Source organism: Dryobates pubescens, chromosome 8 (genome assembly GCF_014839835.1).
Source record: "Dryobates pubescens isolate bDryPub1 chromosome 8, bDryPub1.pri, whole genome shotgun sequence".
In the NCBI taxonomy this organism is placed as follows: Eukaryota; Metazoa; Chordata; class Aves; order Piciformes; family Picidae; genus Dryobates; species Dryobates pubescens.
The window spans coordinates 14,365,284-14,392,834 of NC_071619.1; the positions used below are offsets into that span (position 1 = coordinate 14,365,284).

The 27,551-nt window shown below is 38.4% G+C and overlaps 1 protein-coding gene across 1 annotated transcript; it reads left to right on the plus strand.

Moving 5' to 3' along the window:
* The first annotated feature begins 1,122 nt into the window (after window positions 1-1,122).
* LOC104297797 (uncharacterized) lies at window positions 1,123-25,735 on the plus strand. Its single transcript, XM_054163636.1, has 13 exons — window positions 1,123-1,189; window positions 1,293-1,479; window positions 2,014-2,196; window positions 12,061-12,136; window positions 15,603-15,734; window positions 16,536-16,659; window positions 18,955-19,015; window positions 19,096-19,142; window positions 19,591-19,666; window positions 21,635-21,736; window positions 22,152-23,072; window positions 23,859-23,966; window positions 25,128-25,735. The coding sequence occupies exons 1-13, from the start codon at window positions 1,123-1,125 to the stop codon at window positions 25,438-25,440; spliced, it is 2,397 nt and encodes a 798-aa protein (XP_054019611.1). The 3' UTR covers window positions 25,441-25,735.
* Window positions 25,736-27,551: the final 1,816 nt, after the last annotated feature.

Genomic DNA, 27,551 nt, shown 5'->3' on the forward strand with positions numbered 1-27,551 from the left:
TGTTGATATTTCACAGAAAGTCCCAGTGCTTCCTACCTATACAAAGGTTATCTATCTAAGAATGAGAGAAGTATTTCACAGAAAGCCCCAGTTCCCGTTTGATCCTCCCCTCTTGAAGGTCCGTCCGCCCCCTCCTGTATTCCAGCCAACCATAAGGGGAGTTCTTCATCAATTTTGTCATTTCATTAAATTGGGTATCTCGTTACCAACTCTGTTGTCTTGTTAAACTCAGTAATTATTTTAAAAGAATTTTCTGCTCATCAACTCCAAGGATTTTCTACTTATCACATCAATGGCTAAAACATCAGCTTTCACAACTCACAAATTTGATGAAAATTCACAATATAACCTGTATTTTACTATTCTCAGTCTGTAATTAAGCTTTACACTCAAAAAGAAAGAAGAAAACCGCTTGTAACCCTACTGATTAAATTTCACAACAATAAAATTTTTCACAGTTGTGTCGTAGTAAGCGTCCAAGAAACAAATGCTTTACAGACCTCAACAACCAACCCATTGGAAAGTACAATGCCAAATTGATTTTCTAATAACCACTATTTTACTCTGAGCAGATACAAATTCAATAACCCCTTCCATACACTTTTTTGGTGCTGTTAGCACACAACCCCCTCACCTGACTTGCATTCTAAACAGAAGGCAGGCACTCCCATGTATCCACCTGCTGAACTGCGAGACGTGCACAGGAGGCGGCGGGCATGACATGAAAGAGCCACACAACCAAAAAAACAACCAAAACAAACAATACTCAAAAGCGAATGCGGCGCAGGAGCTGCGATCACTTCCGAGAAAAAAGTGCGGACGGTGATGCAGTGCATCTGTGGATACAAGCGCAGGCCACTGAACCCTTCCCAACCCGCCCGCTCCACGCGTTTCCTCTTCACGGACTCCTTACAGCCTCCGCAGCCCCGCTGAAATTCCGCCGGCGCCTCGTGCACTCAGCGCCTTCACGGGGCCCGAGCTTCAGGGCCGCACCTCACATAAACACCCACCCAGGCCGGAAGGCGCCAGAGGACCCCTCAGCAGCCACCATAACAGCCACGAGATAGTACCCCCTCCACAGCAAGGACAAACCCTCATCCGCCCGCAGTGCCACCTTACACAATGCCCCAACGCGCTTCGCGCCACCAACCGCTGCGCCTGCGCCCCGAACTTGCCCCCGCCCCTAAAGGCACGCACGCGCCCCGAAGCGTGCTCCCGTCACCCACGGGCTCGCTGCTCATGCGCAGAGCCCACTCGCCCCCAGGACGGGCTGCCGCTCGTGGCAGGCTGAGGAACTTTTCCTTCTGGTTCGCCGGCCACCGCGCACGCGCTGCCGGCGGTCCCTAGGCTGGCTCCAGAAGAGCAGGCGCATTCCTCGCTCCCGGCAAGCCGGCTGGCTGCCGCGCAGGCGCTTTGGAGACCTTTTCGGGAACGTTCTGTGTCGCAACAACCTTCTTCTGCAAAAGAAATCCTGTCCGGGTACGGGCCGCCCGCAGCCCCGGTCCTCCCCGCCCCGCCATGCTGGTGCCCGGGCTTCTCCCTGTTACCGACCGCTGCTGAAGCCAGCACCCCTCTCCGCACAGCCCACCCCCTCTCTGACTGTCCGCTGCCTTGCAGTCAGGCCGCGACCTCCCCATCACCGGCCCAGTCTCTTTTTTTTCTTTTTTTTCCTTTTCCCCTCTCCCTCTCCCAAACTTTGCGGGCTCCCGCTAGGACAGAACCCGGGGCGGCTCTCGGGAGGTGGTCCTGCCCGGGGCAGCCTGCGTTCGCGGGGACATGCAGCTTTGAGAAGGGAACATCACGTCAACCTCAAACGTCTTCTCTGGAGCGGCAAACATGGGCCCTCCGTGGAGGCGGAGAGATTCCCCTTTTCCCTTTCCTCCCTGCCCCGGTCCCACTGAGATCGGCGGGCCCTGACGGTAACTAGGATCTAGTAAGATTGGACCCTTCTAGGTCCGAGTGGAGCAGGTGATGGGCTTTCCTTTGCTGAGGTGCCGGCCTCGCCTCTTGCAGCTGCCTGGAGATTCTTCCCGTTGAGAACAAGAGTTCTACCTGTGGGAGTACAAGGGCAGAACAGACTGCTCGGAGCCACAGGACAAGAACGGAAGGGGCTGCCAGGAAGACCAGCATCCCTGCAGCGCTGCTGCTAGAGTTAGAAACCTGCTGCCTCTCCTCTCGATCTCCTGGAGAGGAGAGGTGAGTTGTCTTTCTCTCTTGTCGTGCTGTAGCAATGAAGAAAAGAGGCTGGCTTGCAAGCTCCATAACTCAGGATGGCTTCAGGCCTCAACTGACTACTGGGTTTATTTTATTTGAGAGTCAGCCCTGTGAAAAGGCCCACTGATGGAGAAAGAGATTAGCACCGTGTTAACTGCGCGGTTCTCTCTCCTTTGCTGCAGTGCCCACTTTCACCGCTGTCTCCTGCTCTGCCTGCTCCTGCTTTCAGCATGGTAAAGAAGAATACTATCCCCGATGGGTGAGTATCCCTCACACTAAGCAAGAGGCAGGAGCAGGCACAGTCCTGCCCACAGAGAATGGGCACTTTCTGCCCCAGATAATTTCTTTCCACAAGCATCTTCACCATCTACAGCCAGGTAAGGTAGGTATCTTCTCCAAGACAGGAATAAATCAAACTTTTCATCCCCCAGGTGAGTATAATGCTCCAGCCTGTGAAAGCTTCTCCTTCATCAGCCAAACACAGTCACTTCTTCCTAATCTTCCTACCCCCAGGTGTACACTTACTGGGGAAATGGAAGAGTAGCTCATCATTCTGACTACTCTGATGCTTGTTACCAGGAATGGAGAAAGAGCTGATAAAATGGGAGCAGGCCGTTGCATGCATTTCGTTAAGAAATGTTTTCTTGGATTCAGGTCCTGAAATACCCAGTGGGTTTCTTTTAACAAAAGGACAACAAAACCACACTTTTGGCAAGAAGAATTTTTAAAAGCTCAGATGCACTCTACAGGTGTTCCAATTGATTGGGGAGTGCATATGTGGAGCACAGAATTACCTCATTTAAAACAGATACCGTTCTTCAGCTCTGCTGAAAAAAAGGGCCACGTTTAGAAGTCTACCCCATGTGTTATTGCTGACATCAGGAAAACTTAATGGAGTAGAGGGTGTGCTGAGATAAAAAGGCAAGCTCTGACAGAATAGAAATTTGCAGTTTTACATTATTTTGAGCATTAAATGAGTTTATTAAGAACATTCTTTGGAGGAGCAATGAAATACAAAAAGCATGATTTCCTGGAAAATATGGTGGCTTAAAAGCAATAAATAGCAACAAAAGACAAAATAACTTCAAGAAACTTTGAATTTTTTTCATAGCTGACAACTTGGGAATTAGAGTAAAATTTTGGGAAAGCTAAGCATGTCTTTATCTGGAAGTCTGGCATTTCAGTTAAAATTTGGACAAAAGAGCTACAGTTTGTTAGGTTTGCAGGCACTAATGCAGAAAGCATGAAAGAACTATCCTTGTTTTCTCCATACTACTACTAAAACTTTGAGAATTGGATGCTTGTGTCTCCCTTAGTTTTTGCCCCTCACATTTGAACTGGAGCTACTTTCAGGCTATGTGCATTTCTTAAGTATGGGAGAAGCAGAGGACTATATTTGGAGCTTCTGCAACGGGAAACGAATACCTGCATATTGTTCAAGGAGAGAAACATCTACTGTAGAGTAATTAGTAATAACATTAGTGCAACAATCTGACAGCTTATGATACCGAACTGCTTCTCAGCTTCTCCAGATGCTTCTATATTACTAACAAGTCAAGCTAGACATCCACAGTATTGGGGTTTTTGCAGTAAAGAATTGTTAGCCTCCCAGTCTCATGTAGCAGCACATTGTCATCCTTGTTCTAGCACAGCATGCTGTAGTTCCTCACTGTGAGTTACTTTAGTACAACAGAAAAAAAATAGCAGGAACCCGGAGGAGAACTTGCAGAAAACTAATTCTAACCTAGGTGATCCTGCACATGCAATTTACTGGCACCAGAAATAGTTGTTAACAGAAGTGTGATTATATCACACTGTAGCATAAGGACTAGTCCAGACAATAGCATACTGTGGAAGTACAAGCTCAATTATGTCACAGTGTTGTAATAGCAATAAATCTAATAGTAATTGTTTTGGTTTTAGTGATAGGTTATGAGAAATGTTGTAGTAGATAAAGGCACACCACATACAAACATTTTTTTAAGATCGTCTTTTAATTCTTTATACCATTTTTCATAGCTGTAAACCAAATTCCATTATGTTATTTAAAGCAATACAATACATTTGAGGCTTCAGTAAGTTCTAAGTAGCTAGGAGTAGTGTAACTAAACAAGAAATAGCAATTTCATTAGGTTGTTGGGGTTTTTTTAATTGGCTAATTCTGTGTTTTGTAATACTCTTATCTGCATCATAGTTAAAGTTGCTTTTATGTAAAGTTGTGCTGTATCATTGCACAGCTTTGCTAGATAGCAGTTCTTGGTACTTAGCACCCAAAGTAATATTAAAGGCATTATTTGCTAGTGTTGCCACTGGATCTGCACTGCCAGTCTTGTCAGTTCTTGGTCCATCCTTGTTCTGTCCCTGTCACTCAACCCTAGCCCAGACTATTTGATCTGATGCTATTTGTACCATCTTTGCTCTGTGCTTCTGCTATTCCTTCATAATCAAAAGCATTTTTCCTTTTTGCCGTTAATGTGTTGGAGTAGAGCTAAGGTATACAGTATCTTATTGCAGTTTCAATCCTAGAAAGTAGTGCTGGAGAAGTAATTTTATGATGAAGCAAGACTGCAGTCTTCTCTTCTGGAGAAGAGGAGGCTCAGAGGAGACCTCATTGCTCTCTACAACTACCAGAAGGGAGGTTGTAGCCAGATGGGGGTTGGTCTCTTCTCCCAGGCAACCACCACAGAACAAGAGGACACAGTCTCAAGCTGTGCCAGGGAGGTTTAGGCTGGATGTTAGGAAGAAATTCTTCACATAAGGAGTGAATGGCCATTGGAATGGGCTGCCCAGGGAGGTGGTAGAGTCACTGTCACTGGAGGGACTGGATGGGGCTTTTGGTTTCATGTTGATTAGATGGTGTTGGGTGATGGGTTGGACTTGATTTTGAAGGTCTTTTCCAACCTGGTTTATTCCTATTCTATTCCTACGTCAACTTCAAAACTAAGCACTTTCACTTCTACAGGAATGTTGAAGATTATGACATAAATGACTATGTATATTCAAGGGTGAATGAGAGCGAAGGGTTACTGGATGCTGAGAGTTTGTGGAGTGAAAATACTTGATAACATCAGGCATGAAATATTTACATACCAAAATGTGAGATGGAGAGAAATTACTTCCTACAGCACCTGAGTAATGATAGCATTGTTGTAAGAGTCGATGGCCCATATCTTGTGTAGTAGTACACTGTCATAAGTAGAAAGCTATGCAATTACTTATTGACATGGTAAGGAAACTGCTCCCATGCTTCATGTTATTTTTCACCAGCTATGACTTATTTGTGTCCCACTTAACAGGGTGAACAAAATCAAAGTGACAAATTTGTACAGTAATAGATTAAGTGCTGTATTCCTTCCTTTTCTGCTTTTGATTTGTTCAGTATGTGTCTTGATAGCATGTCATGGTCTTTGTATGGATATCTTTGCTTCAGAATAGTATTTCAGCAGCATAGTATTGAATCTGGTGTCAATAGACGTATGGAAGCCACTTGGAAAATAAAGCACTGTGTATATCATACAGTAATAGTAGTTGAAAAACAAGGAGAAAATGTTCTAAGTAGTATTTTTCTAAATTATCTTGCTACAACTGACAGTATTTCAGACTTGAGTTTCTCTACAGTTACAGTAATTATCCTAGACCGTTTTTTGAATTCACATTCTCAAGTAAGATCTAAATTTTTACTGCTGCATCATAATAGATGCTCATGAGGGGCTGCAGAACTGTAGAAATCTGTTAATCGATTACCATAGCTTCAGATATTGCTCAGTGAACTTCTTCACCTACTGTGGCTTTTGAGTAATATATACCTGTTTACACCATTTCTGCTGATTTTTAACTGTTAGATGAAAATAATTTTGAATTGATGCCTTGAGTTCAGCTCTAGTTAGTTTTACTCTAGAATACTGCTACATGTTATACAGAACATTTTACACTTGTAAGTGTAAGAGAACACAGTTTACTTCCTTTGATACTTGGTATTTTTGTCAGGGAAAAAATCTCATAGTTATTCTATAGAAGTACTATAATATAGAGGGGTGTGTGTTTGTTTACTTTTTAGGATGTACTAATGTACACATTGGTTTCACAGGCAATCTAAAGTGAGTTTAGGCTTCAGAGAGACCAGAGAGTTTGCCATAAAGGACTTACAAAGTAGCTGTTGACAGTTTGCTGTGCTTTGTATTTTGACGTAATTCTGTCACTGAGATCTGACAAACTGAAGACATGAGACATTTGAATGACAGTTCTTCCATTGTATTGTACCTGTGAATTATTTTCACAGATTGCATTGGGTTGGAAAGGACCCTCAAAGGTCATCTTGTCCAACACCCCTGCAGTGAGCAGGGACACCTCCAACTAGATCAGGCTGTCCAGGGCCGTATTGAGTCTGATCTTGAATGTCTCCAGGGACAGGGCCTCAGCCACATCTCTGGGCAACCTGTTCCAGTATTTTACCACTCTTACTGTAAAGAAAGAATTCTCCCTTACTCAAATGTAATGTAAGCTTACTTTTTTCAAGGGCATTTCTGTAATGTCTTCTGTTACACACTTGAAGCAGATTACTATGCAGACATTGTTGAGGTTCCTCATCTGATTGGTCTTGGAGCTGATTTGCTTTCAAAAATGTTTTTCAAAGATTTTGTTGGTGGTTTGTTATTTGGGTTTTTTATTGTCCTTCAACTGAGGCTATTTCACTGGTTGCTGCTGTGACAAAGCATATTGTTGCTTTGGGTTAATCTAGATCACATATCTTGTAAACTTCTACTTGGGTGCAGGACGTTAATTTCTTTTCTATTGTTTTACTGAATATCCCTGAAATTTTTAGATAAAACATGCTTGCCTTTCATTTAAATTAAAATGGACAAGCAGAGTAGTATCTTTTCATGGAAACTAAATACTTCTGGTAGGAAACTAGAGTTTGTAGTGTCAGTAATAATGGTATTTCTTTAACTGAAAACCATATAAGCATCACAGAAATTTTAGAGGAAAAGCAGAATGTTTTCCTCATCAAGAAGTGATTTTTTTTTTATTTTCAACAACAGGCTAAATTCTGCCTGTGTTTTAAGACAGTAGTTGCAGAGTGATGAAAACAAAACATGATAGGCAAATGGGAACTGTGAAAGACAAGTATTTATATAATTGGTTAATTTACAGGTTTCCTTGACGTTCAGGTCTTGATCTGCATGTAATCCCTGGATTGTTTACCTGTTTGAAAACTTAGAAAAATAAAGTTGTAATTGAAAACGTATCATGTGCATGCAATATGTCACTTTTTATTTAAGAGCACATCTGCCTGAATTATTTTTCTATGTAGATAGGCAGTTTCTGAGGGTGTTGTGTCTTTGGGTAGTTTAGAAACATTTTAATTAGCATTTAATACTGAAAAGTTTTTAAACGTTTAAATATATTGGGCCCATAAAAACCTGTCGTAGCTTAGAGTGAGCTTAAGAGTCTGCACATCCTTTTACACACTTTTTGTGATTCTGAAGTAGGTTTGCTTGCGAAAGGATCAGAAATATCACAGATTTTAAGATGCTAGTTTTCTTTAATGTTTGCTGACCTAGATATTCTGCAGTTTGACAACCATTGTGTTTTATGCAGAAGTTCTCAGGCAATTTCTCCCTCATATGTCTTTCTCTGATGACTATTTATGTTGGGAGGCTGCAGTGTTTCTCTGAATTTGCACTGTTCCATTTAAAAATTCTTGGCATAACATCTTTCTGATGGAAATGCCATCAGTTCTGTGGCCAGACCTATTGCCTCTCTAATGCAAGTGCCTAGCTGTATTTCTAGGCATAGAAATAAATTTCTTACCTTTGTCTCAGTAAGATAGCACTACCTTTCAGGAAACTTCTCTTCTTGTCTTTTCAGCTGCTTCATGTCCAGCTTGTTTTTCACTCATCTTGATTATCTTTTAGTCTTTGGTACAGGACGGTGACAAGCCTTGTGTTAACATCTTTGAGTTTTGACTTTCTTCCTTCTATATTCAAGCAGGACACAAATCATGTCTCATGATTGTGATTCATGCTTTTTAAAGTACTTAGGTCTTTGCTCTTGTAACCACCTGCAGCTGACATGTTTTTAGTTATTTCTTTCTCTAGACTTCCTCTGTAAGAGTTTTTTAGACCCTGTCATCTATAATTCCTAACAATAGTCCTTTGTTGACAGCAGAAAAAATCTGAATGTATTTCCTTAGCCAACCTTTGTTTTATTTCAATCTACTGGGTTTATTCTGTGATAATTTTTAGTTGTGCTGCATTATGCTTATATTGCTTTTAAATTCAATTTTAAAGATAACACAGAATACATGCTCTTTATATTTTTTTGATGAAGAATGCCTTCTACTCATTTTCTACTGCAGAGCTGTCAGCAGCTTTTGAGATTCTTGCTGATTTTGCAGACTTTTTTTCTGGGAGGATTTAAACAGCTTTAACTACAGGAGAATAAAGTCCCCGGTTTTTAAAGTCTGACAACAAACTGTGTAATCCTGGTGCATTGTTCTGTCAATCCCTTAATGTGAAAAACAGTTCACACTTTTTACAAAGCCTTTTTTACATTGCTGATTAAATAAAATAAGATTTTTAATCCTTTTTTGTGATCATTTCTTCTGGCTCCTAATTGCTTGTATTTGTGATAATCGTACTAGATTTCCACTCATGGTCTTCCAAAAGAAAGCATGTTACAAAATATGTGAGTTTCTAATTTATGCCATTTTAAAAATTGTCTTACTGCATAGGATAATTTGTCTTCTGTGGTTGGGTTTTTTTAAAAATTCTGCCTTCCTTCAAAATCTTTCTAAACATGTATTGTGGCTAACTGTTGAGATTGAGTCCTATTTTTCTAAAGCATTTTGTCCATTTTATTGGTAGAGATAATGCCAAAGAGTTATTTGAACTAGACTGAAGAAAAAATAATGTGTTCATTGTACCTCTATGATGGCATTCACTGCACTAGTTCCTATATCTAGGTATAGCCCATTTTCTGATTCCATTTGAAAGTTTAAGAGCAAAATACTGGTTTACAAAAAGCTAGATAATTTCCAGAGTTACTAAAATGAATGAGACAGGAGCTGGTATTAAACCTGACTTTGTCATTGATTTTAGCAGTAGTTTAGATCTAATACATATCTACATAAGGCTTACAGCATTTAGCACCTTTCTAAGATGAAGTGAATTAGATAAATAGGGTGGATTTCACAGTTTTGCTGTAGATTTTGGTTGGTTGGTTAACTGAGAATTCTTGCAACTAGGATACTTCATTGTATTGTGGGTTTTGGTATTTTCCGTCCATTTGCACTGTGATCTGAATTGATGAATTTACAATTGATCTTTCTTGAACAAATGGAACATAGTCTCACATTACGTTTTCCTATTTTACAACTAGTGTACAACTGCCCGACTCCAAAGTCTAGAAGCTTGAAAATTCACTTAGGGAGACTTCTAAAGTTAGAAGGTTTTTATTCTATAATACCCAAGATGTAATTTTTTGAGCAATGCTTTTTCAAGTTATGCTGGTAGTGTGCACTTCTTTCCCCCCCCCCCCCCCCCCCCCCTTTTTTCCTCCTCTATGCAACTATTCTAAACTAAGGGAACATGTGAAGAAGGGTAGTTTTATTCCCTTTTTGCAATGATGAGGTACAAAGTTTCTGCAATAATTCAGAATTTTGTGAAAGGTTTTACTGCAAACACCTCTGATTTAACGTCTAGCTTGTTCTTATACCTTCTCACATTGTGTGCCTTCTATGTGACAAGCTGTTTACAACAGCCTCCTAATGAACAGTTGTTGCCCCTTTTGTTATTTTATTCTTTATTTGCTGAACTAAGCATCTGTGCCTGTGTAGACATGTTGTGATCCCTCCAATCTGTTCTTTAGCTCATGATGAAAATGAAAAAAGAAATGAAAACTGAGTTTTCTCAGTACATTGTAGAATTTCTCCACCAGTTCTTTGTAGTTTTGGAATTACTAATATTTTGAGTGTTGTAACAAATCTTCACCTTAGTAAATAAGCTTCACTAAGTTTTGCTGTGGAGACATACTCTCTGTATTTTACAAACTACAAACAAGAATGATTCTTTGAAGAGAGTAAAGAGATTTACAAAAACCTAGAAGTTTTGTATTTTTAGTAAGAGTAACCTTTGCATTTCATTGTGAGTTAAATTACTGATGTGTGCATGTGAAAACTTTTTAAAGGTGGTTGATTCATCCAGGTTGAACTTACTTGTATTAATAGCCAACTATAATTAAAAAATTCCTTTTTTTTAACTTGTTAAATTTTATATTCTTTGCTCTACCTTGGGTGCTACCTGTTTGTAAATGCTGTCCTCTGAGTTTGAGGGAAAGAATGTTTAGGGAGTTGTAGAAGGAAGGAAGGAAAAATAAAAAGGATTACTTTCAAATGTCCTGATAATACTTTGAAACCACTTTATGGAATAATTGCAGGTTTGGGGACATAAATCTACTATATAATAATAGTAATTGTGGACATTATCTCTAAGAACTAATTCCTTTGTGGTGGTGGTTTATGGGGAATAATGATTTCTTTTATTATGCCTCCTAACATAGACTTGCAACAATCAAAATGTCTTAATTTAAGCTGTGTAGTGTGCTGAATAAGCTTCTGTCCTGATCAGTGCTATGGCAGTATTCTGTTGATGTTCTTCTAGCATCTTTTAGGTCACTCTTTGTTGGTTTTTTTTTTTTTGGATCTACTAATTTTAATAAAATACATAACTAATTTTTGTAGTTATTCTAAAAATACCTTTATTGGTGAAAGAGGCAGATTACTAATGGAGATTGAATTTTTTTTTTAAACTATTTTACTCATATATCAGGATTTAAATTGCCCTTGTTTTAAACTTGTGTATGTCAGTTATGATCACTTGCTTATGTGGTCAAGGAATTTTAGGAACTGTTGGACCCTGCTGTTTGGAAATACAAATATTAATACATTGTGCTAGTAGCTGCATGACCCATCATAGAAATAAAAAAAAAAAAGATAATGGATCTTTCCTCTTGGAGAAGTTTGAAATAGATATTATATTTAAACTCTGCAAAATATGACACTGGGCTTGCCTGATATTTGTAAAATAGTCACATTGATTGAAATAACTGTTATAATTAAATTGTGGCCAGCAGGAGCAAGGAAGTCATTGTACCCCTGTACTCTGCACTGGTTAGGCCACACCTTGAGTACTGTGTCCAGTTCTGGGCCCTTCAGTTTAAGAAGGGCATCAAGACACTTGAACGTGTCCAGAGAAGGGCATCGGGGCTGGTGAAAGGCCTTGAGCACAAGCCCTACGAGGAGAGGATGAAGGAGCTGGGATTGTTTAGCCTGGAGAAGAGGAGGCTCAAGGGGAGACATCATTGCTGTCTACAGCTACCTGAAGGGTGGTTGTAGCCAGAAGGGAGTTGGTCTCTTCTCTCAGGCAACCAGTACCAGAACAAGAGGACACAGTCTCAAGCTGTGCCCGGGGAAGTTTAGGCTCGAGGTGAAGAGAAAGTTCTTCAGAGAGAGTCTTTCGCCATTGGAATGGGCTGCCCAGGGAAGTGGTGGAGTCACTGTCCCTGGAGGTGTTCAAGAGGGGATTGGATGTGGTACTTGGTGCCATGGTCTAGTCATGAGGTCTGTGGTGACAGGTTGGACTTGATGATCTTTGAGGTCTCTTCCAACCTTGGTGATACTGTGATACTGTAATTTTAAAGCAGTGTAATTTTTGTGTTTTTACCCAATTTTTAACCGTAAAGGATATAACTTTTTTTTCCTCCTCCCTTCACACAAAGCTGTGGGTGTTTTCTGTTGAATTGTGTTATTTGAAAATACTTGTTAAAAAGCTGCTTGTTTCATTACAGATGGCGGAGTTTGACACCAGTTGGACAACCCATACCAGGAACTAGATTTATTGCATTCAAAGTACCTTTAAAAGGGGTATGTATACAAAGTAACTACAGTTTGCCTCTATTAGATACAGTGCAGAAGGAATGAATAATAGGGTGAATATTCATGCAAACTTCAGGAAAGTTTTAGGAAAAAATACTCAGATTTAGCCTTTTTGTTCATCTACTAGTGGCTATTTTTACATAGTAGTCTGTATTCTTTTAAAAATTGTATTTGTTGTTACTCTTTAAAAAATCATAAAATCTCTAATCAATCAGCACAGTTCTGATCACTATTAAGTGGCCTAAATTTTCTATTTAGCATCTTCTCATTACTTGCGAGAAAATCATATTGAAGGGGTTATGCAAGCACTCATTAAAGGATACCAGTCACTGCAGTACTCTTAAATTTACCAATTCTGATTATCAATTTTATGAGCAAAAAGTTTTAGTGATCTGGAAGAATGCAGTTATATTATAAAAGAACTCTTCATAGATTTATTAATGTGTTAGTACTTCCTACATGGAGTGCCATCTTAATCTATTAATTCTTTGGGAAAATACAAAATACAGAGGCTGTCTTTTTGGACTCTGCAGTTCTTTGGTGGATTGAGGCAGAGGGCAAATTAGGACAAATTTGCCCTTCTAAATAAATTAATACAAGTGCTGTATAAATTAACTCTTAAAGTCCTTACTTCAAGATAGGAAATAAGTTTGCAAGCTCTTTTCAGTTGCTTGACATAACTAGCAGCTAAGAGTAAATATTCTGTCTAAGTTAATGTCTGCAGCTTGCACTCTAGTATTCATACACAAAAGATTTGGTTGTTGGGGTATATCAGTGCTCACTGCATTTTCAGCTACCATTTAGTTCAGTAGTGACTAAAGTGGAACACCTGCAGGGTTTCCTTCCTGTGGCTGCTTTTTCAGCTTTAATATGGTGGCTTGTTTCCTTTGATACCAAGGATCTCAGATTTGGTGTTGATCGTGTTCTCCATAGCATTGATGGATTGTACTGTAGTCACGTATCTTTCTACCAAGACTGTCAAGTGAACAGCTGTAGCAGTAAATACAAAATTCAGCAGATTTATAATTAGCTTCTTTGTTGGGAAATGATTTTTTGCATCATCAGCTCTGTTATTTCATTTGCTCTAGCTTCGTTTTTTTTTTCACAGATGCACTATTTTGGGCATGACTTGTTCAGTACATATATTTCCAGTTCCCTATCCCTAACACTCCAGATTTCAGAGCAAGATAGTTTGATACTAACTCCACCCTTTCCATGTGGTTCCTGTGATGTTTGGAAAGAGCTCCACTAAAGATCATAAAAAGGGCAGACATTCTCAGAGAACATGTATAGCAACGTATTTATCACTCTGTCATTGCCTTACTTCCAGTCCTACTCATCTCAGTGGGGCAAGGATCCCTGGTCTGTGAAGCTGTCTTTGAACTTGGCCAGATACAAAGTCTGCTACCCAAGCAAAGAAAATCTGTAATGTTTCTGTCCCTGCAATTTTTTTTCAGTCTCAGCTACGCGAGATACAGAAATGGCAAGTCTGCCAGAGCCTGTGTGCTTGAAGCTCATGGAGTTTATGGCAGAATGCACATAAAGTGCGTAACTGGTGAAACTCTTAGACCTTTGAAAAGATGGTGGAGTACAGTAAATCTGTTTGGAAGTACTGAAGACCTCATTGGTCATAGTCTGTGTCAGTTGACCAGAGAGAATAGGCCTCTTAAATACGCGGCAGTATTCTTCTGTGCTACGTAATAGGAAATTGGTGGATTTCACTCAAAGGGAGAAAACATTTTCAGTATTTCAAGACTCAAAGGTTATTGTTTTAGAAGAAGATGTGCTGCTTGTAATGGCTTAATTAAGATCACAGATTTATTTGGAAAGACTTTCTGTCCTTCCTTTCAGATCATCATTGTAATGCTACCAGTAACGTTGTAGTATGGTAGGGACTGGGCAAGTTCCTTCCTGTGCCCTTAGAAGGATTTTAGAATTCTTAGATTCCTCACAGTTCTCAAAGCCCAACTAAACACCTCAACTACTGAATACTCAGCAGGAGTTCTTCAGAAAATTCCAAACAGTCTCTCAAAACAGTCTTCCATAACACATTTAACTGTTTACTCAATCAAGCAATGTTTAGAGATAACTTATTTTTGTAAATTGTATTTCACCTCAGTTTGTGTAACTTCACATAATAAAAGGAAAAATTCTTTAACTTTCTACCATAGACCTTTGGCAGATTCACCACTGTCACCTCAAAATTAGTAAGTTCAGTTTCAGATTTTACTGTTTAATGGCAGTGAGATAACTGACTCAATGATCATTTTATTTGAACCACAACAACCCCTAGGGTTTTTTTGCAGTGCACCAGTATCTGAAATACATAGGGCTGAATGCTTCTGTATGCTTTCTACCCTATTCTTTTTAGCTTGATCTTCCTAATCACTTTAAAGCTTTGATAGGACTGTCATACTGTTCTTTAATTTGGTTTTCTGCCTCTGTTTATAGACTCATGATAAATGCTTGCTTGAATCTTATAATCCATGCAGTCAAATGAAGGAATGGCTAGTAACTCTGTTATCCTATAACATCTGTGGGTCTAAGAGGTATATAGTCTGTGGCTACCTTCCTTTCCATTAGTTCTGAGTCCAGTCTGCTTGAATTTCTTGTTGACAAAGGAATTGAGAGGTGGTTGAGGCTGCTGCATCTTTTGCCACTGTATTGGTTGTGGCCAAGCCTGTGTCAAAAGGCTCTCACAATGGACAAGCACGCTATTCAGAGAAAATCCACTCTTGCATATATGAGGCATTTTCACACCTAGAGTGAAGAACACATTTCAAAAAACACAGCTACAATAGGGTGAGTAAACATTTTTCCCACTGTTTCTGTCAAATGAAGTTAATTATTCAATACGCACCAACATGCAGCTTTCTTAGTCACCTTATTTTAGCCTTATTTAATATTTCCCACTGATAAATGACATGCAAGGACACTCTGCCAAGAGATGAAGCAGGGATAAGAATATCTGCAGACTTGTGGGGAGAAAGTTAAAACCTTTAGAAGAAAAGATCTCTTGCACCACAACTTCTGATGTTGTTTTATGTGAAATACACTGTTGCTTTTGTGTTACTGTGCAGGTTGAAGTATGTTTTGGGGGAAAAAGGAACTGTGGTATTACAGTTTTTGCTGATATTTAATTACATGAAAATGAGTATATAGATTCTGCATTTTGCAGGATCTGTGTCTATCAAATTAGTGCTTCTTTTGATAATATTTGTTAATGACATCGTCCAAGTCAAAATTCTCACACATTTTCGCCTGAATAGGAATACACAACAAATTAATGCTTTTTATTTGGTTCCTTCTATGCCTGTGATACATGGATATGGTTCTGATACTGTAAACATTCCCTTTTGAATGCTGGTGTTAACTAGTTGTAATTAAAACAGCTGAATATTACGAAGGTCTTGCTCTCAGAACGTAAAATCTTTCTTTTCTGTTTTCATCGTAGGCAATTAACCAGAGGCTTACCCCAACCCAGAAATTTACACCAAAAGACTTAATTGCTGCAATGAAAGCCCTAAATCTGGAGCTTGGATTAATTATTGATTTAACATATACCACAAGATACTATGAAGTGAAGGTAATACAAGCATAATAACAAAACAAAATAGTTACTGCAAGCTTTGTTTTAAAGTGTTTACACACTTGCTTACCTTGAATTGAAATACACAGGTGACCTTTCTAGACTCATTTTGCGTCTCCAACAGAAACAATGTTTTGTCACAGAGGAAATAACACCTTTTCCCAGGTAGCTGCATTTGTGGCTTATTTGTGTAATGGTAACTCAAGACAGAGTTTCTTGGTTACTTCATGGCAGAGTTTCTGCCAGACACTGCAGAAAAGATGCAGAAGACTTACATTATCTCTTCTGAAGATATTCTTTATGCCTAGGGTCTTTTTTTTACTGATAAATGTGTACATTTTGAAACTACTTCATCAATTTCAAATTTTTTACCTATGTGATCCAAACAATTGTGATTAATCAGCCTCCTATTTAGGAAAGAGAATAAATAGCAGTGTCATAACTGAATGCTAACTTTCAGTATGTATAGGCTTGTAAGCATTAAGGTGGTTGGTATGTAAGTATGTATATGACTGTAGGTGGGTAGGACAGATATTGTTAATAATTATAAAAGGGTTAAAATGGAATTAGAAGAATCCATTCTCTTTAGTTGATGTGCTGCCTTCTTAGCAAGGACAAAAAAAAGTCTTCTGTAGAAACTGTTCTCTAAGATGAGGTCTTTAAAGTGGAAATGTAAATGGTAGTTTCTGAGAGCATATACAGAATTGTGTCTACTATTTGCATTGTCTTTGTTAGCTACTGCTTAAGGTATGACTTCAATAATTTTTCCTTTTCCTTTTTTTCCCTTCTTGTTGCTAGGATTTACCTAAAAGCGTGCAGTATAAGAAACTTTATACTGTTGGACTCGAAGTCCCCGATAATGCTACTATCCTACAGTTCAAAAAATGGGTCAGAAAATTCCTATGGGAAAATGCAGAAAATGGTAAATAGCAGCGTATTATGTTGTAAAACCAAAAGTTTTCTTTCAGTGCTAAGTTTATAATTTATCAATTCCAATACATATTTACAGCATTGGGAATCTCAAACTTTCTGTAGCACTTTCCACTTCATTATTATAATAAGATACATTATGTGAACCACTACATATCTTTTTTGCATTCAAAACACATCCTTTTCAAAAATTACTAGTAACTTAAATGCTCTTCCTAATAGCACTATATTTGTGTTACATGTCAAAGTAACTGCAACAAGACTTTCGTCTGTCTGACCCAAATTGTCTGCCAGCTTAGTGTTGTAGCTGCCAGGGCTTTATGGATGTTCTAAATAGCACAGGCCTTTTCTCACAGCAATAGGCATGGATACAGGTGTGCAAATTCAGTCCATTTAGTCTGATACAGCATGTTTTTGGAGTCCAGGATTTCCCTCATAGCCTAGCAGTTCTTAGAAATCATGCCACAGACATGGTGTCACTCTTCCCACAGCGTGCTCTGCTGCTGTTTTAGTGTTTATGCAATAGTGTAGTTCTTTCTGAGAAGGTAAAAGGCACTTTATGTGGAAATAAACTTGTCTGTATTTTGCCACAGCCTCTTTTCAGATTTTACCTTTTCACTACTTTTTGTTGTGGTTTGGTTTGTTTGTTTGTGTTAGAGTTTCTTTGTAGGCAGATTTTAACTGGTTCCTGACACAATATTGAAGGACCATTCTTTCAAGTTTTCTCATGCTACTTGCTGTGGTTACTTTGTCACTTTATGTGAGAAAGTAGAGATAGTAACTGGCCAAACGCATACAGGTTTTTTTGCTGCAGAGTATAACCACAGTTTTGCTGTGGAGGGTCAACTCTTTTGTGAAAGAGGTCTGACTTAAATCTCAGGCACGAAAGCCTCAATTAGAAGTCCTGGGAAAATTAAATGATCTAAGAAGCTGCCCTTGTCCTTACTCAGGAAGTTAGTGTGCAAGTTCTTTCTTTGCTATTCTTTGGCTTTGAGAAATTACTTGGAGATTATTAGTTTCCTTCTGGTTTTGATCTAGTGATTTTTCTTGTGACAAAGAATAGTCTATATTTGAACTTCATTATTTCTTATTCTCAGAATAGAGAGAATCAAATGTTAATTTGTTACTGGATGAAGACATGTCGTTGGCTAGTAGGGCCATTTTGGCAGAGCTTGTGTAAGTTCAGAGTTGGAAGATCTTTCATATTTATGTTAGCCTAGTTGTCGTAACTTGCTTTCTGTTTTAGATTGCCCCTAAAATTTCTCAGGATTCTTCTAACAAATAATTTTTGAGAAGTTGCAGATTTTTTACTGTCTGAATTGTTAGGACACCAACTTACAATAATGTGACTGTCTGGTTATGTGGCATTAATTTTATCTCCTCAAAATATTTATCAAAGTCTCATTTCAAAAAAATGTCTTTTGTCTCTGTCACACCTTTGTTCCTCTAAAATTTAGCTTAAAAACTCTCAGTCACCTAATACATATTATTCCTATGCCAACTTAGCCCTTAAGTATTGTTGTTCTTCCTTACATCTGAGATATCTTTCAAGCTTCCTAGGTCTCTTCTCATAAGCTTCTGTTGTGACCATCATAATATCCTTTTCTATACATAATTCAATTTTATTTCTTTCTTATTAAATATGATTAACTAGAACTGTATTGGGTAGTTGGGATGAGGTTTTATCAGTACCTTGCATGACTGTATTTGTGTTATCCCATTTCTGCTGAAAATACCTGATTTGAAACACCCTAGTAATAGTAAGTTATTCTGCACTTTAGCCTTTAGCTGATTAGTATAACCTTTCTCAGAAAATGAAGATTTCTTTAGAGATTACTGGTGCTTCTTTTCTCCAGTTTTTTCATACCCCTTAGCCACTAGGAGCATTATGTGTATTTCTTCCTTCTTGTAGGTTTACAAGAAACTCTTAAGTTCCTCAATTTTACATCTGCTTGCTTAGAACTGCTTTTTTATTCTTTTTCTCTTATTACTGCAGTTCTGGCTGAAGCAAGCCACTACAGTCACTCCTCTTTCTCTTTTCCTGTGTTCGGCAGAGTTAATCTCAGTCTTCACAGGTTTGGAAGTAGTGAGCTAACTGCTGCTAAAGGTTCAGCATGAAGAGGACAGAGTCTGGATATGTCAGTTTTTTTACAGGCTTGACAGTATAATTTTATAAATAGCAAATATTGATCATTGCTGTGGTAGAAAAGTACAACTTTTTTTTTCACTAATTATTTAGTAATTTCCCTTTCTGAACTGTTAAAGACTGTCCTTTCCTTTTTGATAGAGAAACTCATTGGCGTTCACTGCACTAATGGAATTAATAGAACTGGCTACCTTATATGTAGGTAAGGGCTCACAAAACATACTGTCCTCATATTAATCTGTAATCCCTTCAGGATAATAATGTAATCATATTTTTCTTCAGATATCTTATAGACGTTGAAGGCTGGGATCCAGAGGTGGCAATCCAAGGTATTTATACAATTCAAATTAAGGCAGGTTGCAGTTCACAATTGCTACAATTGCATTCACAAATACTACAATTCTATTTCGGCATCTTTAGAGTTATTTCATGTGTTAGCTTCCACAAAAGCTGTTGTCTGACTGTTGTCTCTGTTCTAAGCAAGACTTGAGCATTAACAAATTGACAACTTAGTAGGGGTATGTTTCAGCTGCTTAAAATCTTCCCATTTTGCTTTGAAGGCTTTTCAGTCATAAGCTGCTACCACTACCAGTTTCAGTTGTTACAACAACAACAACAACAAAAAAGTCTAAATGGTGCTAGCTTTCTGAAGTATTTCATATCAACCTAGAATTGTTTCAAATTCAACATCTCACAGTGAACAGAAACTTGCCTTTTATATTTTTGTAGTTCAGTTTGAGCACATTTCATTGTACTGTCATGGGTTTTTTTCTGTAGCTTTTGGTGATGCTAGAGGTCATCGCATGGATGGTCTTGTGTATCTCACAGATCTCAGAACACAACCAATGAGAAGGTAAAGAAAAGCTTTTAGTAGTATGGTTAAGATTTCCCAGTATGTCTGCTGGGTAAAAATAAACCTCATCTTAAAACTTTGATATGCAACTACACATATATTGTAAGAGTTGTGATATGAATAATATGAACATAGGTTGGACTTGATGATCTCTGAGGTCTTTTCCAACCTTATTGATTCTACGATCCTAAGTGTGGTGTGTTTGGTTCATCTTTTGAATACATATGATTCAAAAGATTTTTTTTTTTCATCCAACAACTACTGTTGACCATTGGTTTTATCATACTGTAGCAAGTGTACTGAGCTGTTCTCTCATAAACAGAAAGGAGCTGCTGCAAAGATCTTTACAATCTTCGTGATCTGCCTGATGTTGTTACTATGGTAAAACCAGATATTTTAAAACAAAATAGTACAACAGTTTTAGGAATAAACAAGTATGGGTCAGGGGAATACTGTTCTCAAATCCTGTTAATAGTAGTTGTATCCCTGGTGTGTAAAAACATCATGCTTGCCATATCCACCTAAGAATAGCTAACCTTTACATCTTCCTAAGTTATTTGTGCCAGTGGTATCTTGTAGCAGAAAAATGAATTTAAAATCAATACCTGACTGATTTGTATCTTTTTTAGTTTAACTGAATGCCCTTTGTTTTACTGTTATAATTATTTTGTAGTCTGTGCATGATTAAATTAGTCCCAGGTCAGATTTTTTTAATGGGTATGGTGCTTGTCTCACAGCCTTTTGATGTTGTTTTAAGCTTATGAATCATAGAATGGCTTGAGTTGGAGGAGACCTTAAAGATTATCCAGTGTCAGCCCCTCTGCCATGGGGAGGGACACCTTCTACTAGACTGGGTTGCTCAAAGCCTCATCCAGTCTGGTCTTAAACACTTCCAAGGATGAGGCATCCGAAACTTTTTCAGGCAATCCATTCCAGTGTCTCACAAACCCCCATAAAAAAAGAACTTCTTCCTGATGTCTAAATCTACCTTGCTTTAGCTTAAAATCATTGCCCCTTGTCCTATCACCACATGCGTTATAACAAGTCCCTCTCCAGCTTTCCTGTAGGCCCCCTTGAGGTACTGGAAGGTGACTGTACGGTCTCCCTGGAGCCTTCTCAAGGCTGAACAGACCAAACTCCCTCAGTTTGTCCTTACAGGAGAGGTGCTTCAGCCCTCTGATTGTCTTTGTGGCTCTCCTCTGGACCCTCTCCAACAGATACATGTCCTTGTGTTGGGGGCTCCAGGGCAGGACACAGTACTTCAGGCAGGGTCTCACAAGAGCAGACTAGAGTGGTAGTATCACTTCCTTGACTTGCTGGCCAGGCATCTGTTGATGCAACCTAGGATACAGTTGGCTTTTTGGTCTGCCAGTGGACAATGCTGGCTCGTATCAAGTACCTCATCAACCAGCACCACCAAGTCGTTGCCTGCAGGGCTGCTCTCAATACAGTCATCATCCAGTCTGCACTTGGCTTGGGATTGCCTCAGTCCAGGAGCAGGACCTCATACTTAGCCTTGTTGCACTGCATGAGGTTAGCAAGGGCCCATCTCTCAAGCCTGTCACTGTCCCTCTGTATGGCATCTCTTCCCTCCAGTATGTCAACGGCACCACACAGCTTGGTGTCATCAGCAAATTTACTGAGGGTGCACTCAATCCCACTGCCCATGAGAGCAACATGTTAAACAGCACTAGCCCCAGTACCAATCCATGTCCTTCCAATTTAAAGACCAGAGTTTAGGTATTCTTTGTGTGTTCCCTGCAGCCCTTCCCCAAACAAATTTGCAAGATGAAAACTTGCAAGATAGCAAATTGTAATTTTACAGACATCGGTAACTTAAAAACTTAGAGATTTAACTTAACATACAAACCTGTCATTGTGAACTGAAAAAATGTGTTTGTTGTATATTTTTCTCAGTAGTATGTTTTGAAAAAGGAAGCTCATGTGAGATGTTTTTATTCTTCTTAGTAACCTTGGAATGGACGTATGGGATTCAGATGAAGATGTTATTCCCCCACCGCATGCAGTGGAAGCATCTGTAGAGCAGTTCCCAAATGAAGATTTTCAGGGGTAATAGGCTGAAACATGGAGTTAAAAGGAAAAAAAATACACCCTAAAACCAACAAAACAAACAAACAAAAAACCACACCCCCACCAAAACCCAGTGGGAATGATAGTTTTTTCTTCATTTAAAATACTACAGATATTCTAATTTAAAAGAGATTTTATGGATATTGCCTACCGATGCAAAAATCTGTTTGGAGAATTGGATGAAACATAAATATAAGTGAATGTTTGTCACAGCTTCTGCTATGACATTGAAAACTTTATAACCTTACTTATCATTTGGATTGTTACTAGCTTTTATATCTATGTATTTACAATATCTTTCATATCAATTCTTGGTTAAAAAAGCTTATTTTCATTAATGACTTGGAGCATGTCTAATTATGATGTTCTATTCAAGACAAAAACTTCTTTGCAGGTCTGGGAAAAGATTAAGAATTTATGATGACCACTCTCACAATGATTTGCAAGGACAGATACAGTTGAGAGATTTTGATTTTATTAATAAGGCACCTGGACAAAGAAGACCACCATTCCATGACCATCAGACTCAGGATGATTTAAGAGCACCAATGCAGACAAGAAATTGGGACTACAACAGGGGACCAGGACAGAGGCGAAGACCCTTTCCTGATCACCAGTTTCCTGATGATTATCAAGAAGACATGCAGCTGAAGGACCGAGACTTCAGTAACAAGGGACCTGGACAAAGATTGAGACCTTTTCATGGATGCCAGTTTCATGATGATTTACAGACAGAAAGACAATCAAGGAATAACAAATTTAACAGAGGCCATGGACAAAGGCAGAGATCTTTCCCTGACCATTCATCCCATAATGATTTTCAGGAACATAGGCAGTCAAAGGATTTTGATTTTGGTAGCAGAGGCCGGGGCCAGAGACAAAGACCGTTCCATGACCACCAATCTCATGATGAATTTCAGGCTAGGATGCAGCTGAAAGAGTTAGATCGTGTCAAAAAAAGTCCTGGCCAAAGACTAAGATCTTTCCATAACTATGAGTCACATGATGATGTACAGCCACAGCAACTGGGAGATTTTGAATTTGGTAATAGGGGTTGTGGGCAGAGGTTGAGGCCTTTCAATGATCACCAGCCTCGCAATGACTTACAAACAGAGATGCAACTAAAAGATTATGATAGTAAAGGGCCTGGACAAAGGCGTAGAGCTTTTCATGACCATCAGCCTTATGACAACTTACAGGAACAGACTCAGCTAAAAGACTTAGATTATGTTAATAAAGGGCATGGACAAAGGTCAAGAGTTTTTCATGATCATCCAGGTCATGATGACTTGCCACAAGAATGGTGTTCAGACAGGTAAGACACCCTGAACTGTAAGACCAGAATTTTACGATAAAAGCATACACCTCCGCACTTTTTCATTACATTTCAAATCAGTTATTCTTCTGAAATCATGTTCTTCATATTCAAATCATATTCTTCTGAAATCATATGTAGATGATGAGTTAATTAACTCTTTCTATTTTGACTTATGGAAGAGTTTGATGTAAGCTGGAGTGTTGCAGCTTTGAAAACCAGTATTTCCTGAGTTAGAAGGTTCTGGGTTTTTAAGCTTATGTGTTTCCTTTACCTTTTTAGAGTCACCTTGAAACAAAACTCTGTCTCACTTTGTTTTATGTAGAAACTTAGATTTAAAACACAATCCTCAAGACAGAAGAAGATACGAAATTTTATTTAGGCATTTAGCCAGAGATGAACAATAATGCCACAAGGAAGTTTGGCTTGCATTTGTTTGTTCCATGCATTAGTAATATGTTAGAAATCCCTTTGCTTCTGAGTTTGCATCATATTCTCTCAAATAACATTTCAAAATATTTGTAATATTTCAGAATGTATGCCAGATATTTGTTGGGCTAGCAAAGTTCAGTTTAATTTCTTCATTATACTGGTGAAACAGAGGGTATCATTACAAAGAAGCATACTATTTTTAGGTGCTTAGTACCATTAAGTGTTTGGGTTTTTTTAAGTAAATTTCAATTAAAAGTAAAAATACTTCTGTTTCATTTGATAAGCACATTACTCTTCAAAAGTTTATAACTGTTGGTATTTTTCTTAATGTACAATTCTTTTGATGATTTGCAGAAGTCAATCTTTTTCTTCCCATGAAAATGTACCAGAACCTCATTTCTCCTCATCTCCTTCACTTCACAGAGATTATGGGTCTGATAATGACTTCACCAGAAATTATAGGTAAATATCAGATATCATATGTTGTTTTCTGACTTACCTTCATACTGTTACTCCCTCAGTTTCCCAGCTTAAAAATACATAAACTGACTGCACAGTGTAAAAATTGAGGTTAATATTTTTGCTCAAATGCAGTTTAAACCATTGAATCTGAGGATTGAACAAATAATGGGACTAATTTGTGAACCATCTATATTGTGTTTGATTGTGATTATGAAATAGTATGAGAATCCCTGAAATAAGTCATTGATGCGACAAGCACAGTTCAAGCTAAAATACTACAAAATGGGAAAAGCTACTGTCAGTAAGCAAGAAAGCAAAAAGCAGATGCTATGTTTAACTCTTATCTGCTGTCTGCAACAGGCTAATGGTTTTTACTGTAAGGGGTGGTCAGACACTGAATCAGGTTGTCCAGAATAGCTATGAAATACCCATCCTTTGAGGTACTCGAGACTTGGGTGGATATGGTCACTGCACAAATTCATCTAATTAGACCTACTATGAGCAGGTGGACATTGGAAAGGATGTCTAGAAGTACCTATCTACATTAATCCATAGTTAAGTGAGGGAGAATACTTTAAAATTCTGAGTTGGCTTTACACACCACTTATTTTACAAAATAAGGTACTTGAGAGTAAAGAGAATCTAAACCAAAAAGCATATATTTATCCATTTTTAGATCACTACATATGTATTTTGTAGCAGAGTGATTCTTCGGTTGCAAAAGAATTGATAATTAAAGTACTTGGAGCTATAAAACCCAAGTACATTGTTGCCTGTTGAGACTATGTACTTAGAGAGCTACTCTTACATACTAGTCACAAAAATGACAACATGGGTTTGGGAACAAAAAAATTTCTCCTACATAAAGAAACTCCCAGTAAACAGGGAATTTTAATTAGAAACGATATTTGAAACAAAACAACTTTAGTAGAATTACTTACTAGAAGATGCTGTCATTTTAATCTAGTATTGAAAAATAAATATAAACAACTTTGCAGCATCCGGTATGGAGGATTTTCATCTTAGAGGGTAAAAACAAAAATGAGGGGCTTAATTATTCTTTCAAGGTTACACAGGTTTAATTTCTAGTGGTGGCCACCAACAATAAATCAACTGTTTCATTTCTAAGCCTTTCACTGTTCATATTTGTTGTTCTTACAGTAATCAGCCAAATTGTCCTGAAGACAATAGGAGAATGCATCCCTCAGATGCACTTAATAGAGGAAAAAACAGATTTGCACCATATTCTCCACGAACAATGCACCCATCGTCATTTGGACACCAAGAAGATAGTTTAATAGAGTATGAACAAAAACCTTTTCAAGGAGAACCTACTAGAGAAATGGAACAAAGCAAAAGATTACCAGTTGTAACAGTTGATTACAATTATGGTCTGCCATTAGATTATGGACCTGAAGAGGAAGAGAGAGCACCTTACAATTTACCTCCAAGAGACCGCTACAACTGGAACTGAATAAAAAGGACCATGCTTGCTCAGCTTAAACTTACTTTTACCCATTTTAATTTGTATGTGGACCAATTCTTTATTTTTTTTTTTAAACAAATTAGGAAAATACAAATTTCAGTAGTAGAGAATGAGTCTCTATTGTAAGATTACAATCTGCTGATGTTTGGTTCTTCAAATTTATCAGGGTGTATTTGTTAAGTGTAGTGGGAGACAAGGTCTCAGTACACATGGAATTAAGTAATCCTTCCTTTCAGTGAAATTGGAACCCTGTACCTTAAAATAAACAACTTATTGTGATTGTAGTGTCTTTTGGTTGACATTTCATTAAAATGTATGTGATTTCCAGGTGCAAAAGTCATAATAAAAGAATGTGCTATCAGGTAGACTAGCATTGAGATTATAGGAATAATAGAATGAAATGGGTGAAGCAAAGTTATGTCCATTTCATCCTTTAATTGGAAAACTGCTGTTTCAATTATTGCTAGCAATCTCTGCAGCACTGCAGTTCAATTCCATATTTTCTGTATCATCAACTGAACAAACCTGGTTGCACTCATTTTCATTGCAGAATTTTTCACAATACAGAAGCAAATAGAGCGAATACTCAAATGATAAATGTGCTTTTCAGCAATCTGAATATCCCATCCTGATGGTACATTTTTTCCTGATCTCGTAGGTTATATGTTTTGGAATGGTGGCCCAGTGCAGGTAAATTTCACAATCTCCTCAGCAGCACATCTAGATGAAGTAGCTCCTGTCTCAGCTAGCCAAGATCATTGGTGCCCATATAACTGTATGTGCCTATATACTTAGCACAGTTGTTTGTCAGTCATATGTCATATGTTCTCCAGTTCTGTTTTTACTCCTTTGTTTTTACAGCACAGCGGAGTAATGTAATCAGGATAGAAGAATAACCTCTTCAGGTAAGCTACTTTTAAGTCATGTTCTGAACAGTTTCCTCTGAACTGCCAGTTCAGTAGGACTCAAGAAGGTGGTGCAATAAATGGAACTAACTAAATTCATGCCAGCAACTACACATTAGCACCAACAGCTCCTACTGTGGATAAAGAATTCTTAGTTCCAAGGATAGGAAACAGTATTAATGTAATACTTCAGTAAATATTTTAAATACACTTTTAATTTATTATTACAGTCTAATACTAATTTTAAATATATCACAACAAATGAGGATAAAGCAATACCAAGATATTAGCATTTAAAATTAATACTGAATCTATACGTGATGCAGTTAAACTGCTTCAAATGCAGCATACCTGTAAAACATAAAGCTTCATGTATCCACTAGAAAATTGGTAGGGGGAAACTGCTTACAGCCAGAACACACAGAACATTTTTGCCTTCTAACAGCAGCATAAACCCTAGATCTCTGTATTACTACTAAATAAGGACTAGATTTGAAAAGTGTGGAACATCTGGCAGCTCCTGTTTTGTGATACATCTAAAACTCAAAGGATTCTGTGGATCTAAATTCAGACTGCAAACGCCTCATTGCCTTTGCAACCTATAGAACAATTCTTGCTTTGTTCATTGTACAAAGTAAGTAGTTTTCTCATTTTCACAGCAGCTAGTCAATTGTATTTCCTATTAAATCTCTGATTGTGAGTCTCTGTGGCCAAACAGCCACAGTCTCATTCATGTGCTCTTAAGAATGAAGCTCTATATATAAACTGGTTGATGGACTGAGCACTAAATGTTAAAAGGCACTTGTTCTTTGGCTTGCTTTTTTGTTTTTAAAGAGGTCAACTGAGAGGCCTCAAGTACTCTGTGCAGTTCTGGGCCCCTCACTTCAAAAGAAGATACTGAGGTGCTGGAGTGGGTCCAGAGGAGAGTGACAAAGACTGGCAAAGGGACCAGAGGGAAAGTTTCATGAGGAGAGGCTGTGGGAGCTGGGCATGTTTAGCCTGGAGAAGAGGAGGGTCAGGGGACCTTATCACACTCTACCTGAAAGGAAGTTGAAGTAAAGTGGGGGTCAGGCTCATCTCCCAGTTAACTTGTGACAAGATGACAGGGCAGGACCTGAGGGAGGTGCCAGGGAAGGTTTAGGTTCTATGTTAGGAAGCACTTCCTCACAGAAAGGGTAATTAGACACTGGAATG

Coding starts and splice junctions, on each gene's coding strand:
- LOC104297797 (XM_054163636.1), top strand. CDS start 1,123: ATGCCCCAACGCGCTTCGCGCCACCAACCGCTGCGCCTGCGCCCCGAA. Junction 15,735..16,535: donor CAAGATACTATGAAGTGAAG/GTAATACAAGCA, acceptor TCTTGTTGCTAG/GATTTACCTAAAAGCGTGCA. Junction 23,967..25,127: donor GACTTCACCAGAAATTATAG/GTAAATATCAGA, acceptor TTGTTCTTACAG/TAATCAGCCAAATTGTCCTG.